Source organism: Dendropsophus ebraccatus, chromosome 14 (assembly GCF_027789765.1).
Source record: "Dendropsophus ebraccatus isolate aDenEbr1 chromosome 14, aDenEbr1.pat, whole genome shotgun sequence".
Lineage (NCBI taxonomy): Eukaryota > Metazoa > Chordata > Amphibia > Anura > Hylidae > Dendropsophus > Dendropsophus ebraccatus.
This window is the reverse complement of record NC_091467.1, coordinates 73,685,095-73,701,806: the sequence shown is the minus strand read 5'-3', so window position 1 is coordinate 73,701,806 and position 16,712 is coordinate 73,685,095. Positions and strand designations below refer to the sequence as shown.

The 16,712-nt window shown below is 45.7% G+C and overlaps 1 protein-coding gene across 6 annotated transcripts in view; it reads left to right on the top strand.

Annotated features, from left to right (window-relative positions):
• Positions 1-2,339: 2,339 nt before the first annotated feature.
• The window catches only part of FAAP100 (FA core complex associated protein 100), a 58,007-nt gene continuing 43,634 nt past the window's right edge, over positions 2,340-16,712 (top strand). For 4 of the 6 annotated variants that reach the window (XR_011359793.1, XR_011359794.1, XR_011359795.1 and 1 more), the window contains exons 1-7: positions 2,418-2,506; positions 5,584-5,766; positions 7,500-7,618; positions 9,279-10,159; positions 10,279-10,423; positions 12,140-12,855; positions 14,896-15,014. Coding sequence is in view for 3 of the 6 variants with exons in the window: in XM_069953236.1 (XP_069809337.1) it covers positions 5,614-5,766; positions 7,500-7,618; positions 9,279-10,159; positions 10,279-10,423; positions 12,140-12,855; positions 14,896-15,014 (2,133 nt within the window). In the remaining 3 variants the exon portion in view is untranslated. The other 2 variants (XM_069953237.1, XM_069953238.1) reach the window with 2 other exon arrangements.

Here is a 16,712-nt window from a genome sequence, read left to right as displayed (position 1 = left end):
TTCCCTCCTTCTGGTGATATATGACTAATGTATGTAACATGTACACAGAGTTTTATAATAAATATATTCTACACATGTGTCTGCTGCAACGGATCAACAATATATATCCCTGTATCTGGGTTGTATAACTTTTTTATTTTTTTCCAGAAAGAGCGCCACCTTTGTGTGCAGGCTGCATCTGGTATTGCAGTGGTAATAAGTTTATGGCTGCTGTCCTCCACAATCAGTGGCACCCTTATCATCAGGTTGTGTGGGGTATTATAACTTGGCTCCATTCACATCCATGGAATTGAGATGCAATACCACACATAACCTGAGGACAGGGGTGGCGCTGTTTTCTAATCCTGGATCATCTCTATAACATCAGTGATAGTAAATTGCGGAGCATCTTTTCTTATAGATATGCATTGTACTGTTACCATTCTCCTTGTGATCAGGGCGTGTTCTGCCCGATCAATGCTGATAAATCAAGAGTGCGGCTGCAGCATTAAAGGGGTATTCCACTCAGACATAACCTCTGATAAATTGCTGCCCATGGTGAGACTAACAATTCCTTCCATACTTGTTATCTATTCAGTCTCCCTCCCACAGTTCTCAGTTGCTGCTTTCTGCTGAAGACACAAAAATCTGTGTGTGAGTTTTTCTCTCTGTCTCCCCCTCCTCCCCTCTCCCCTTCTGAGACGGCTGATGTAAACAAGTCCCTGGCAGGCTGTATCTGCAACTTTGAAGCTTCTTTGTAATGCTGGGAGGGTTATTTTGAGGTCAATCTGTGATTAACCCTCCCAGCATGACAAAGAAGCTTCAAAGTTGCAGATACAGCAGGCCAGGGACCATACATTGTTCATATAATGCCACCACACAGAACACAGCAAAGGAACTGCACCGTGTTCATATAATAGATGCCAGTAATAGTACCATACTGTGCTCATAACAAACTGCCGCCACATGGTGACCAAAACCTAGAAACACACAGGAGGGAAGTTCTCATTACCCGTGCCAGCGCTGAGCGACAGAACTACAAGCTTCATGTCTCATAATGTAGGAGGTCGTGCAACGTTTTTTTGTGCTAAAATGAGATTTATGAAATATTAATACTTTGCGATGGTGCAATGAGTGAAGAATGCCTCCCACAGTGGTCACATACAGTAGCCAAACAGTATGATACCGCCACCTGGTGACCAACTAATAAAAGCATATAATGTTCATATGATACCGCCACCTGCTGGCCAAATAATAAAACCATATAGTGTTCATATGATACCGCCAACTAATAAAAGCATATAGTGTTCATATGATACCGCCACCTGCTGGCCAACTAATAAAAGCCTATAGTGTTCATATGATACCGCCACCTGCTGGCCAAATAATAAAACTATACAGTGTTCATATGATACTGCCACCTGCTGGCCAAATAATAATACCATATAGTGTTTGATACCGCCACCTGCTGGCCAAATAATAAAACTATATAGTGTTCTTATGATACCGCCACCTGCTGGCCAAATAATAAAACTATATAGTGTTCTTATAATACCGCCACCTGCTGGCCAAATAATAAAACTATACAGTGTTCATATAATACTGCCACCTGCTGGCCAAATAATAAAACTGTATAGTGTTCACATGATACCGCCACCTGCTGGCCAAATAATAATACCATATAGTGTTCATATGATACCGCCACCTGCTGGCCAAATAATAATACCATATAGTGTTCATATGATACCGCCACCTGCTGGCCAAATAATAATACTATATAGTGTTTGATACCGCCCCCTGCTGGCCAAATAATAAAACTATATGGTGTTCATATGATACCGCCACCTGGTGACCAACTAATAAACGCATATAGTGTTCATATGATACTGACACCTGGTGGCCAAATAATAAAACTGTATAGTGTTCATATGATACCGCCACCTGCTGGCCAAATAATAAAACTGTATAGTGTTCATATGATACCGCCACCTGCTGGCCAAATAATAAAACTGTATAGTGTTCATATGATACAAACATACAGCATCCATATATTACCACTATATGGTGGCAAAACCCAGTAATACCACCACCTGGTGACCACATAATACACACATAAGGCGTCCATATATTACCACTATAGGGTGACAGAACGCGGTCATACAGCCATAGTGTTCCTATAATACCGCCACGTGGTGAATAAATAGCGTATACCGCCAAGTACTCATAACCCCGCCTCCTGTCAGTCCCCGTGACTACATTCAAGCGAACCACGCCCTCTTCTCGACACACGTTGTCTTACATCGAGCAGGGGGGCGTGGTTTCCAGATTAGGTCAGCCAATGAGCTCTGAGCTAAAGTTCCGGTCAGCAAATGGCGGGTTTATTCCAGGCGCGGTAAAGCTGAAGGACTAGAAGTGGCGGTTGTCATGGTAACGTGTGACCGGCGAGCGGGTGACGGAGCGGATAGCGGCGTGATATCGTTACTGTAGCGCGTGTATCGTCACTTATTACACACACACATAGATATAAGTATGTTCTGGGTTACAGTAGGGGGCGCCATTTTTAATTTCTGAGGTAAAATTGTATAGCTATAATGACACAGAGGACCCCCCCCCCCCGTAGCCATCGCAGCTGCGTGTTTGTGTGCCATTGAAAGTATAGGGACAGGATCCGCAGCGAGACTCGCTGCAAATACGCAGCCAGGGGACTCGCTGCAGATCCGGCAAGTGGGTTTTTACCCTTTCTCTTATATATTTTATTTGTAATTAAATCCTTTTTTTTTTTTTTTCCAATTAATTATTAATAAAATGGGCCTATTGTGACACTTATAACGCTTTTTATTTTTTCATCTACGGGGCTGTATGGGGCGTCATTTATTGCGCCATGATCTCTAGTTTTTATTAATACCATATTTGTGTAGCTAGGACATTTTGATCACTTTTTATTAATTATATATATATATATATTTAAAATGTAACAAAAAATCGGTAATCCTGTCACTTTTTTCTCTCTTTTCGTTTACGCCGTTCGCGATGACAATTGTTATATTTTAATAGATCGGACAATTACACACACTATGGTATTTTATATGTTTATTTATTTATGTTTTATTTATGCAATGGGAAAGGGGGGTGATTTTAACTTTTATTGGGGGAGGGGCTCTGGGGTACTTATAAAAAAAACTTTTTTACTTTTTTTATACACATTTTAAAGGGGTATTCCCCCCAAGAGCCAAAAAATTAAAATCTCCCAAACCTAGCTGGTCTTACTCACCAAGTCCCCCTGAGTATTTTGAGCCGTCACCCGTCTTTCTAGCTGCTGCCGTTCCCGGGAAAAAGTTTTTCTAAAAGCCAATATATGTATACAAGATGGCGCTGGCCAGGAAACTACATTTCCCAGCATGCATTGCTTCCTGCTGCTTGCTGGGACCTGCCAATTGGACATGATGGGAGATGTAGTTCTGCAACCTGGATGGCTATCCAGGTTACAGAACTACATCTCCCATCACTACCCATCAGCAGGTCATGATGGGAGTTGTAGTTTTGCCATGAGACCATCCAGGTTGCAGAAATACAACTCCCATCATGCCCTGCTGACAGGTCTTGAAGGGAGTTGTAGTTCTGCAACCTGTAGCCATCCAGGTTGCAGAACTACATCTCCCATCATTACCTCTCAATAGGGCATGATGGGAGTAGTAGTTCTGCAACCTGGATGCTTCAGGTTGCAGAACTAAAACTCCCATCATGACCTGTTAGCAGAACATGGTGGGAGTTTTAGTTTTGAGGGGGTAGGGGGTGATCTAACCTCTGATGCTGAGGACGGTTGCCGGGCAGCTTGAGCCACCGGGGGGGTTGATTGCCGCCGGCTCCGGTTGCCAGTACACGGCAATTCGCGGGGGTTGCCGTGGCCAGGACTGGGTGAGTTCCGGGTGGGGGAATGGGGGGCATTTGTGGTGGGGGGGGGATGGATGCCGCGGGCAGCACCGGGTGATTTGTGGTGGGAGGGGATGGATGCCGCGGGCAGCACCGGGTGATTTGTGGTGGGGGGGATGGATGCCGCGGGCAGCACCGGGTGATTCCTGCCGGGGGTCCGCATCCAGCACCAGGCGATTCGCGGGGGGTGAGAGTGGCCAACACGGGGGCAGTTGCTGGAGGCGGGGGCAGCCAACACCGAGTCAGTGGCGGGGGGAGGGGGGGTTTAGACGCTGGCGGCCATCAGGTGGGGAGCATACATTGGGGGGAAATGGGGATACAGAGTGTGGTGGGGGACAGTGATCAGCAGCAGCTGCTGTCACTGTCTCAGTGTCCTCCCTCTCTTCAGTGTGCTGGGTTAGAAGCACTAGCCCAGCCCATTGAAGAGACTGAGGACACGTGATGCCGTCTCGGAGGGTGCGGGCCAGGAGCAGGGAGCCGTGTCGGGTTGGACTGAGACTTGATGATTCTATGCATTCGGTGGGGGTGAGTGCAACTAGATAACAGCAAAACTGTGCAGAATCCATAATAACTTTATATTGGAAAGATGGAAAGCTACGGGTGGGCAACATATTAATGCAAAAATAATTTTGGGGGGAATACCCCTTTACGTTTCCCTGGGGGACTTTTACATACAGTTATTACATTACATACACTGTACAATGCTATGCCATAGGCTGAGCGAAGGTGAGAGACCTCCGGCGGTCCGATACAGCGTTCAGGACCCCCGATCACACTGCAGGGGTCCCGATCGGTAAGTGACAGGGGACTGCCCCTGTCACTTACATTTAAACGCTGCGGTCGCGCAGCGATCGCAGCATTTAAGGGGTCAATGACACGCTGCAGCGCGATCACGGTGAGGGCCGGACTGCTCACTGCAGCCGCCCCCCACCTATGAAGCACGCTCCGCTCCAGAGCGTGCTTCATAGCTCAGGACGTACCAGTACGCCCAGGGTTGTCTGGGGACAGACTTCCAGGGCGTATCGGTACACCCTTAGTCGTCTAGGAGTTGAAAGGGGTACTCCGGAAAAACATTTTTCTTTCAAATCAACTCGTGTCAGAAAGTTATACAGATTTGTAAATTACTTCTATTTAAAAGTCTCCAGTCTTCCAGTACTTATCAGCTGCTGTATGTCCTGCAGGAAGTGGTGTATTCTCTCCCGTCTGACACAGTGCTCTCTGCTGCCACCTCTGTCCATGTCAGGAACTGTCCAGAGCAGGAGAGGTTTTCTATGGGGATTTGCTGCTGCTCTGGACAGTTCCTGACATAGACAGAGGTGGCAGCAGAGAGCACTGTGTCAGACTGGAGAGACTACACCACTTCCTGCAGGACATACAGCAGCTGATAAGTACTGAAAGACTAGAGATTTTTAAATAGAAGTAAATCACAAATCCTTATAAGTTTTTGAGGCCAGTTGATTTGAAAAAAATAAAAATTAGCCAGAGTAGTTCAGGATGTTCAGGTCATCAACGCTAGTGGCGCCCCTTCAGTAGTGACAGGTAGTGCACCCTTATCACATATCAATTACCTGTAAGGCCAAAGCCAAAGTGACCTGTCCTTGTTATTACATCACTCATAGGCTTATTGTAGATTTTTGCCATCCTGACTATTTTTGTGTGATTATTTTCTATTAGATATCACTGTGGGATTGAAGCCATTGCAGAATGTCTCAGATAGAGCACTTGGTTACGTTGCAGAATCCAAACGGAGGGCTGTCCAACTCTCAAGCCCGAATCCTATCCCGCAAGGCAGAGGTCTATATCTGTAATGGCAGCAGATTTGTATATATCTTCAGCATGGAAAAGAAGCAGATAACGGTGAGAAGCTTTATATTCTGGGTGCAGAAACAGCACCTCTCCTGCCCTTAGGTTGGCTGTGATATTGCAGCTCAGTTCCATTGAAATGAATGGGGTTGAATTGTTATACCACACACAACGTCAGGATAGGGGCAGCGCTGTTTTTTCCAAGAAAGTAACTGGTTATTGTAATCCCGGAGATTTCCTTAAAGTGTATACCACCATTGTTATTGCCCCAGCACAATCCAAGGCAATGCACCTAGGATTTCCCTGCATTGAGCGCTTTGATCGGCAGCCAGCAGTGTTATTGTTTGGCTGGTCTCCCTGAGATCAGCAATCGGTTTCTCTTCATGGCTACAGACTGCTGATTTTGTGAAGTTTGATCTGGCATTCCTGTAATTTAATAATACTGTACATGTCAAATTGATGTCAAAAGTTTTCATCAGTTGGTGTCTGGGTGTTCAGACCCCCACCAATCATTTGCTGCTTTGTCCATCTTGCTGCTGCTGGAGACTTTCTCTATTGACTTACTATAGAATCCATCTCCTGTAGCCAGTCAGTGAGAGAACTGCTCAGCCAAGCTCTTCTCTCTGCTGGTGTTAGTGATCATTGATAGGTCTGAACTTGCAGACCCCAACCGGTCTAAACTTTGGATGTTTCTATGAAAGTTGTCAGTTGCCAACACGTCTAGTGTTTAGTTAGGCCTTTACTCTACTCCTGCTCCTGCATATTCCCAATATAGAGAAAAAGAGCCCATTATACAGGGCATTTGCCAGCTGAACGGGCTAGTATTGCCTCATGTAGGCTGGGGCTACACAGCAATTCCCGGTCATGTTACAACCTCCAGTGTCTTGGTTGTGGCAGCTTGTATGACTGGGCAGTGTGAAAGAGTGGCTCCTGGTCTTATGACTGGAAATCACCTTGTCGCCCCAGCCTTAAAGGGGTATTCCACTCAAACATAACTTTTGATATATGTTGTCGCCCATGGTAAGGCTAAAAAATTCCTTCCTTACTTGTTATTATCTATTCAGTCTTCTTCCCCCAGGACTTGGTTACATCAGCCGTCTCAGAAGGGAGGAAGGGGGAAGAGACAGAGAGAAAAGCTCACACACAGATTTTTGTGTTTTAAGCAGAAAGAAGCAGCTGAGAACTGGGGGAAGGAGACTGAATAGATAATAGCAAGTATGGAAGGAATTGTTAGTCTCACCATGGGCAGCAACATATCAAAGGTTATGTCTGAGTGGAATACCCCTTTAATAGACCCAGTTATCAGCTGAAAAAAAAGCAATATTTTTGCATGCCTAAAAATCATTGGCCAGTCGAGCATTTCTCTTTATAGCCAGGGAATGTGCAGCGTATTGCAAAGTGGTGTGCCAGTCTAGAAGGATCCTAACACATGACTGTAGGTTACACAATACACAGGAATTGTAGTTTCTAACCACAGAGGCGTGGGTGTGATTAGGAGCTGTATACACAAAAGCAACAGGAACTTGGTTACGAGGATGGAGGCACCCTTTAAATGATGCGCACACATGCTCCAATACAATAATCTGTGAAGTAATATATCTTTCTGTTTTGTGTATTCAGCTGCTGTGCAGACCGATGTGTCTTTATGGCCACAGACTTAAGACAAACCTTCAGTATAAGATGGGGCAGGGTCTGTTTCTACTCCATAACCAGGATGACAGATGTGTCTGTATAGAACCTGTTACGCTTATTATTTATAGGTTATAATTTATCTTCCTATTTTCCAGGCCATCTATTTGTTTCCATCCAACGTTTGGCACATCGAACTTTCTCTGGGTTCGCACCAGCTGTATGTCCTGTGTGTCCAGAATGGATTATATCTTCTGGAGTGGGATGAAGGCGGAAGGTGAGAGGACAAGTCATTGATGTCTTATATGTGTCCTTAGTTCTAGCTGAAATATTAGAGCATGATTTCACTCCCCTCTCCCCATCTACCACTGAGGTTACCTTGAACAGGAGGATGTGTTGTGGCAGACGATGGTCCGCGATATTGTCACTCTTCTTAAAATGTCAGAACACTTTATGAGTAACATAAAATCCGGACAAATGATAAATGTCGTGTGTTAAAGTCTCTTCATATAATGCAATGATGTCACAGCTTTAAATGTCACTTCTGTCTTTATAGCCAGAAACATCAAAGTGCTGATTCCGCTTAAAGGAGTTGTTGCATTATGGAGAGTACTTATTTAAAGGGGTATTCCACTCAGACATAACTTTTGATTATGTTGCTGCCCATGGTGAGACTAACGATTCCTTCCATACTTGTTATTATCTATTCAGTCTCCTTCCCCCAGTTCTCAGCTGCTGCTTTCTGCTGAAGAAGGGAGGAGGGGGGAGAGACAGAGAGAAAAGCTCACACACAGATGTTTGTGCTTTAAGCAGAAAGCAGCAGCTGAGAGCTGGGGGAAGGAGACTGAATAGATAATAACAAGTATGCAAGGAATTGTTAGTCTCACATTGGGCAGCAACATATCAAATGTTATGTTTGAATGGAACACTCCTTTAATAGACCCAGTTATCAGCTGAAGAAAAAGCAATATTTTTGCATGCCTAAAAATCATTGGCCAGTCGAGCATTGCTCTTTATAGCCAGGGAATGTGCAGCGTATTGCACAGCGGTGTGCCAGTCTAGAAGGATCCTAACACATGACTGTAGGCTGCTGCTTTCTGCTGAAGACACAAAAATCTGTTTGTGAGCCTTTCTCTCTGTCTCCCCCTCCTTCCCCCTCCCTCCTGAGACGGCTGATGTAAACAAGTCCCTGGCAGGCTGTATCTGCAACATTGTAGCTTTTTTGTAATGCTGGGAGGGTCAATCTGAGGCCAAGTTCCCGATTAACTCACTGTGATTAACCCTCCAGCATTACAAAGAAGCTACAATGTTGCAGATACAGCCTGCCAGAGACTTGTTTACATTAGCCGTCTCAGAAAAGAGGGGGAAGGAGGGCGAGACAGAGAGAAAAGCTCACACACAGATTTTTGTGTCTTCAGCAGAAAGCAGCAGCTGAGAACTGGGGGACGGAGACTGAATAGATAATAACAAGTATGGAAGGAATTGTTAGTCTCACCATGGGCAGCAACATAGCAAAAGTTATGTTTGAGTGGAATACCCCTTTAAGGTGGCCTTCAAACAACTGACAGCCGAACAATCTTTTGGTCAACAGTTGTCACTCCCGTCCTCCCCATACACAGGAACGGTTGTTATAGCCAAGCATACCTGATAAGCTGGCTGTGGCTTATCTCTCTGGGAACAAGGGGGTCGGGTAGTGATCATGTCTGACCTCTATCTTCACCGCCTAACTACGGCGAGCGTTAGGTATGACTAAAGAGAGAAGGGTCAGGCGTTATGTATTTGTGCTTGTCGACCCTTTTGTTACCCTCCCCATATAGAACAATCTGTCGAACAATGGTTTTGATGACCATTGTTGAAGTTGCATGTCCAACTTCAGGTTGTAATCTTTTTATACACTGTTTTATTAATTGTTCTTTTTTAATATATATATTTTTCAGGTTGTTGAAGGAACCAAGCTCTGCATTCAGTAAGGGAGACGTGACTATATACCAGATTGATGCTAATTTTGGCCTCCTTCTAGACCCATCTATCTGCGCGTTCACTGTGGCCAATGAGTTTGTTGTTGTTGCATTAGCACAGCAGGAGAAATGGAAAATTGCAGCATTTCAAAGGGAAACCATAAACTACCAAGACCCGTTCACAGCCCCGTCCAGAGAAGTGAAGTTTTCTCACCGATATGAAGTGAACAGCAGCGATCGGCGGCCCGTCCTGTGCTGTGTCTCACTTTGCAAAGAAAACACTGATGCTTCATGTAGCTTAGCACTGAAAGCTGCGTTATTTACTCGGCTTTTCGGAGTTGATGCTGCTATGCTGGAATCTCCCATGATCCTCTGTGGGTTTCCAGATGGTCAGGTAGTAAGCTTTCCATTGAAGAACCCTGGCGTGCCTCAGTCTGCAAATCAGAACACAACCCAAGGCTCATCAAAGCTTCTTTATCACTTAGAACAACCCATAGTTTCTATTGGTGCTATAAAGATGGAACCACGTGACCCTGATGCCATGCAACCTAATGATGAATATGGGGCCTGTGACTGTTTGCTGGTTGTTGGCCAGAGGGGCCTTATAGTGTCCGTAACAGGTGGTGATAATCCTGATGCTGTCTCCTGTACATATAAAGATTACAGACTACCCGCTCCTGTGTGCTGCTCATTCTACTCCACATCTGGTGTCTTCTGCAGCATATCCACCGATCTCATCTATATAACCCTACCACATTTGGAGAAAGAAGCAGCCGCCACTTCTACCGGCTGCCCAGTGTCATCTCTCCATCACAATATACCCATGGTAGTGGCGGTGTCCCAGGTCTCCTTGTCGGATGGTAAGTGGTCCTAAAGATCAGCTTTGTGGGACCGGATTGAAATCCCAGAGAGCGCCTATACTTGTCTGTCCTCCCACATGTTTTACCCTTTATTAAGTTTTGTACATTTTCTTTTTCAGGCCCTCAGCTAGTCGCTTTGTCTAAGAGGGGACGTCTCATGCTTTTCAAGTTAAATCTGAAAGGAACTAAAGATAAATTGAACCGTGTGAATGCTGGACAGAAGATCAAAGAAATGTTGACTGGAATCGGCTCAGTTTCTGAAAGGTTGGGGAAAATTATCAAGACTCTTAGGCTGCATTCCCACGTTCCGTGTATATGTCTGTGCGCACAGACAGTTTTATAGCCCATTGCTTTGTATTGGGCTACTCACTTAAGGGAACAGAGTCTGTCTATTGTCGTCTATATCCATGAGCCTTGCTGTAAAGCATGCCACTAAAACAGCTCAGGCAAGATGTCCACCCCCATAACAATGTACAAAAAGTGAAATATTAAAAAATTACAGTCAGAAATTCAAAAGTGTTAGTATCTGACTCTAATCAGTAACCGAAAGTTTAGGGGACATTTTCCCTTTAATCTTACAACTCAGCCGTAGAGGTCACCCTCCTGGCCAGCATTTATCACCCCTGGTGTATTTTATGTCAATTATGAAATTATTATTATGCAAATTTACCAAAATTGCTGTCTTTTCCTACCATTTATTTTCCTTATTTGGTGACTGGGAAAGTAATAAATTTCACCACCAAAAGTTTGCATATCAAAACTTTATACCTTTTAGAACTTTACACCTGCGCAGTTTATGCCAAAATGGGTCATTAATTTGGTCCATTTAACTTAACCGGAGCATTGTAACTGAGGGGGGGTGTAATATCTACATGTAACTGAGGGGGGGTGTAATATCTACATGTAACTGAGGGGGGGTGTAATATCTACATGTAACTGAGGGGGGTGTAATATCTACATGTAACTGAGGGGGGGTGTAATATCTACATGTAACTGAGGGGGGGGGGGGCGTAATATCTACATGTAACTGAGGGGGGGTGTAATATCTACATGTAACTGAGGGGGGGGGGTGTAATATCTACATGTAATTAAGGGGGGGTGTAATATCTACATGTAACTGAGGGGGGGGGCGTAATATCTACATGTAACTGAGGGGGCGTAGTATCTACATGTTACTGAGGTGGAGGGGGGGGGGGGCGTAATATCTACATGTAACTGAGGGGGCGTAATACCTACATGTAACTGAGGGGGCTGTAATACCTACATGTAACTGAGGGGGGGCGTAATACCTACATGTAACTGAGGGGGGAGTAATATTTACATAGATTCTCCTTGTCTGCAATAAGTTGTGACTATTCTACCCCCTGCTGCATGTGGTGTTTACTGCAGAAAGACACCTCCTAACATGGAAACATGGACGCCGTCTAGCTCAGCATTGTGAGGTCAGTCCCCAGTATGGCTGTGGGTAGTGTTTGCAGTGCCTGCCTCCATAATGTTACCTTCTATGTCTTCCATCCGCTTTATTCTCTTGTTATACACTAGAGTTTACTCTGCCAATAATTTGATCAATACCTCTAATAATCAGTGTTCATGCTGATGATCTATGGGGCTCTATTAGACCTTGTGGATAACGTGGCGTATAGTGCTCAGAGATCTTTATTAGCTCCGGGGGACTCGACAGGGGCAAAAGTTGTAAACCTGCAATGACGTTGTACTCTATTGTGGTATTGTTAAGCAGCCTTACTGTTATATATCGCCAGTGATTTGTTCTATAGATTACATTGTCACAGACCGTTTTATAGGAATTCCATAAAGTCCAACCTTCTCTGTTTAATACAGAGGAGGTCAACCTCATATTCCCTCAAGAACTGAGAAAATAATCCTTATCACATATGTCACATGCCCCTCTGCCATCTATACATGTACTGTAGCTGTTCCCATCCCATTGAAGACATTTCTCTCCTTCTTTTCATTCCTTAGGTTGTCTGCGTTGAAGACTGTGACGTACGAGAAGAGCAGATCCTTAGTAAGGCTCAACCAAGTGATGTCACTGAGCCGAGAGTTGCTGTGTGGACAGGGGGCGACCCGTCCGGTCACGTGTGCGGTCAGGGTGTCCTGGACCAAGATGCTTCATAAAGCCTGTATGACCGGGTACTGCAGTCTGGAGAACAAGAGTGACTACATCTTGGAGAATGGCTGGACCTTGTGTCTTCTCATCAGTACCGACCCAATCACTTCCTATTCCTTTCCGGTTTTACAGCTAAATCCTAGGGAGACTAAAGAGTTTGCCTTCCCTTTATCCGGACAGGGGTCTAATAGCATGGATTTCCCCATGACCGTATCTTGCTCCTTATTTTATAGTTTAAAGCAATTTGCCGCTGGTTGTGATAACTCTTCAGAGCCGTACATGTTTTCCTTACACAACCATGGAGTGTGTGTGCCCCTACAGGAGCACATCATCGACGTATTGCAGTGTCTGCGTCTAAGCCCCTCGGCTGCTTACCGCTCTGATTTATCATGTACTTTGCTGGGGGATGCAGTCCAAGCTATTTGGAATTTTTCATCTGGAAGTGACCAATGGGGGGCGCCTCCTGCGGCTGGTCTAAACCAGGGGCTTAATTCTGCAATGCCTTTGAAAGCTTCCATTAGTTTCTCAGCGGTCCTGTTGGCTCACGCCCTAAAGAATGGAGAACACAGTGAGTATCTGCTGTATATCGTATCTGCGTCACACACCTGGCACAGGGAGGCTCGGCGCTTAGCATTATTACCTTGCGGCACTGGGGCCCAGAGTTCAAACTTAACCACAGGCAACATCTGTGTCTGGTGGGTTTCCTACGGGTACTCACACAATCCAAAAACATGCTAGTAGGTTAATTGACTTCATAGTGCATCTGAAATAGTAAATTTAGGCTGGGTTCTCACACAGTATATTTCAGGCAGTATTTGGTCCTCATGTCAGGTCCTCATAGCAACCAAAACCAGGAGTGGATTGAAAACACAGAAAGGCTCTGTTCACATAATGTTGTAATTGAGTGGATGGCCGCCATTTAATGGCAAATATTTGCTGTTGTATTGAAATAATGGCAGTTATTTACCGTTATAAGACGGCCTGAAATATACTGTGTGTAAACCCAGCCTAAGATTGTTTGGCCTTATGTATCCATTACTAATCCCCACATTTTCCTCATTATATAATATTTCTATCTTTCTCCAGCTAAACCCAAGCATATTGATTATGTAGGGCAGGTGGGCAGGGATGGGGAACCTGTGGCCCTCCAGGTGTTGCAAAACTACAATTCCCATCGTGCCTGGACAGCCAAAGCTTTAGCTCTCCAGGCATGATGGCAATTGTAGTTTTGCAACAGCTGGAGGGCCACAGGTTCCTCACTCCTGCTATAGGGTAACATATGTAGTGAAGCCGGCGCTCATAAAACCACGTCTGCTTTCTTTCTTACTCTTACTCTTTCTTACTAATTTCTTTAGAATTATAATGGTATAATGCAACCAAGGTGCCATACACCATCAAATATAATGTGGGCCCCTGTGGTCCAAAGCAAATCTAATGGTATAATGCACCATGATTGCCTTTATGCCATGTAGATTAAAGAGGTACTCCAGCGGGGGGGGAACCCCTTAAAATCAACTGGTTTCAGAAGAGTTTCAACTAGTGCCAGAGATTTGTAATTTAATTCTATTCAAAAATCTCCAGCCTTCTAGTACTTATCAGCTGCTTTATGTCCTGCAGGAAGTGGTGTATTCTCTTCAGTCTGACACAGTGCTCTCTGCTGCCACCTCTGTCCATGTCAGGAACTGTCCAGAGCAGCAGCAAATCCCCATAGAAAACCTTTCCTGCTCTGGACAGTTCCTGACATGCACAGAGGTGGCAGCAGAGAGCACAGTGTCAGACTGGAGAATACACCACTTCTTGCAGGACATACAGCAACTGATAAGTACTGGAAGACTGAAGATTTTTACATGGAAGTAAATTACAAATCTCTGCCGCTTTCCGGCACCGCTTTCCGTTTCCCCTTTAATGTATACTGCACTGGAATAAAAACAATGTTAGCTGCTTATCCATTTTACCTTTTAATATTAGAATTGAAAATTGCTGCGGAATACGTTGGCGCTATATAAATAAAAAATATTTATTCAAAACAATAAAACTTTAGAAATAGAAATAAATGGCAGGGTCCTGTGGGGTCTGCACTCAGCCGTCTGTATTACAACTCCCAGGGGAAGCCAAGAATGAGGTCAGATCTTGTCATGTGTAATCGGAATCCTTTGCCATAGCTTGGCTATACTTGATGCAGTCCCGTTTCTGGCTGCTGCAGAGCTGTACACAACACGTTCACCTGGGACTTTTATCCTTTTTAAAGGCAACCAGTCAGCATGATTGTGGTAATATAGTTCCCAGCAGAACAGTATAGATCTACTGTGCAGCTTGCAGATCACCCATTAGTGGCCTCTCTGCCAATCAATCATCCCCACACTGCGTGCTGCCAGGCAGAGAGCCGTGACTAGTCACAGACTGCTTCCCGCCCAAATGACTAGTTGCTGCCTGTCTCGCTGCTTTGCATGGCAGTATAAAAAATATTTTTCCCCTTTGAAAGCTACTGCTGCAGACGAGGCTGGTATGCTTCGCGAGCTGCACAGTAGATCTATCGTGCCGATTGGTTCCCTTTAAAGTGAAGCGGAATGTGTGTATGTATAATATATTCCTGTCCTTTTCCTTTCAGGGAGGTCCCTCTGCCACGTTGTACTACACTGGCTGCTGTCAGAGGTGAAGGAGCAAGACACGCAGGAGGTGCAGGGTTTAACTCCAGATGGAAAGGAGTTTTGTATCCGGGTTCAAGAGGTGAGTTACTCTGTGTAAGGCCCCCTTCACACGTCCGTGTCAGTTTTTACTGTCAGGAAATCCTGATCAGGAGACCTTAAATGTCATCAGGATAGTATCAGGATTTCCTGACAGTAATCCGTTTTTACCTTCAGGAAACCATCAGGAAACCATCAGGAAAAACCTTCAGGATTTCCTGATGGAAGAAGTAAAAATAGGACATGATGGGAGATGTAGTTCTGCAAACTGGATGTCCACAGCTTGCGGAAGTACAACTCCCATCATGCCCGTCTGACAGGTCATGATGGGAGTTGTACTTTTGCAGCCTGTGGCCATCCAGGTTGCAGAAGTACAACTCCCATCATGACCTGTCAGCAGGGCATGATGGGGGTTATACTTCTGCAAGCTGTGACCATCCAGTTTGCAGAACTACATCTCCCATCATGACCTGTCAGATGGGCATGATGGGAGTTGTACTTCTGCAGCCTGTGGCCATCTAGGTTGCAGAAGTATAACCCCCAACATGCCCTGCTGACAGGACATGGTGGGAGTTTTACGTCTTTGGGGGGGGGGGAGGAGAGCGAGAGCAGTGATCTCACCTGTCCTGGTCTTCTGCTGGGCTGCTGGGTGAGCGATCGGGCGAGCGAGCAGGCGGGCGGCCGAGATTCGGGGGCCGCCGATGCTGGCGGTTGGGGGCGGTCCGGTGGGGGGGGGGGGGGGTCGGGGGGTCGTCAACCTGAAGTCCGGGGGGTGGGGGGTGGGTGTCCGTCGGTTGCCGCCAAGCGAGGGGGCCGGGCGGGGGCCGCCAACCTGAGGGCAGGTGCGGCGGCAGCAGCAGGACCCGGTGCACTCCAGGACGCGCGGCACCAGGGAGCAGGAGGACGGAAGAGTCGGGTGCAGGGTGAGTTGTGGGGGAGAGGGGTATAGGCGGTGGGGGGTGAGAAGGCAATCCGGAATCACGGCCACTTTCCTGATGTACATCAGGAAAGTGCCCGTGATTCCGGCGCTCCCATAGACTTCTATGGGGGCGTCCGGGCCGGAATTCCGGACAAAAATAGGACATGTCCTATTTTTTCCGGATCATTTTTCCGGAACGGACACCCTTCCGGAGAAATCCGGAAGGGTGTCCGTGCCTAATTAAAGTGTATGGGTCCGGAAAACCGTCCGGATTTCCTGATAGGAAATCCGGGTGGTTTTTCCGGACGTGTGAAGGGGGCCTAAATCTGATATCCAGAATTTAAAAATATACACAAGATACACGTCTATGGCGATGTAGAGATGTAAGATTATAGAACACATTTTTGTGTGTCACTGGTGCAGTGTTCATCAGCCTGTGTTGATCTCCAGCTGTTATAAAAGTACTACTCCCATCATGCCAGCTACAGGCTGGAGAAGCACGATTGCAACTGGTATGCAACCGGTGGAGGGCCACCGCACTAGTGAGTTCACCATTAAAGCATAATCTGTCATTTAAAATATGTTTTGCAGAATTGAAGAGTACTCTGTAATAGGTTTGATTAGGCAAAATATCCACTTTCTGAACTCAAAAAGTTGTTTCCCAGCCCCCCCCTCCCTTCTTATCTGTTCAGTATCAGGCAAATCTGTCATCATTACAGAGGAGCAAAGTAAAGACTGGTTCTACTGTGTCCATTAAAACCTATGGAGGGGGGAGGGGCCGAGGGGGTTGAGTGAGCAGGGATAGCAGAAAAGCAGATGTAC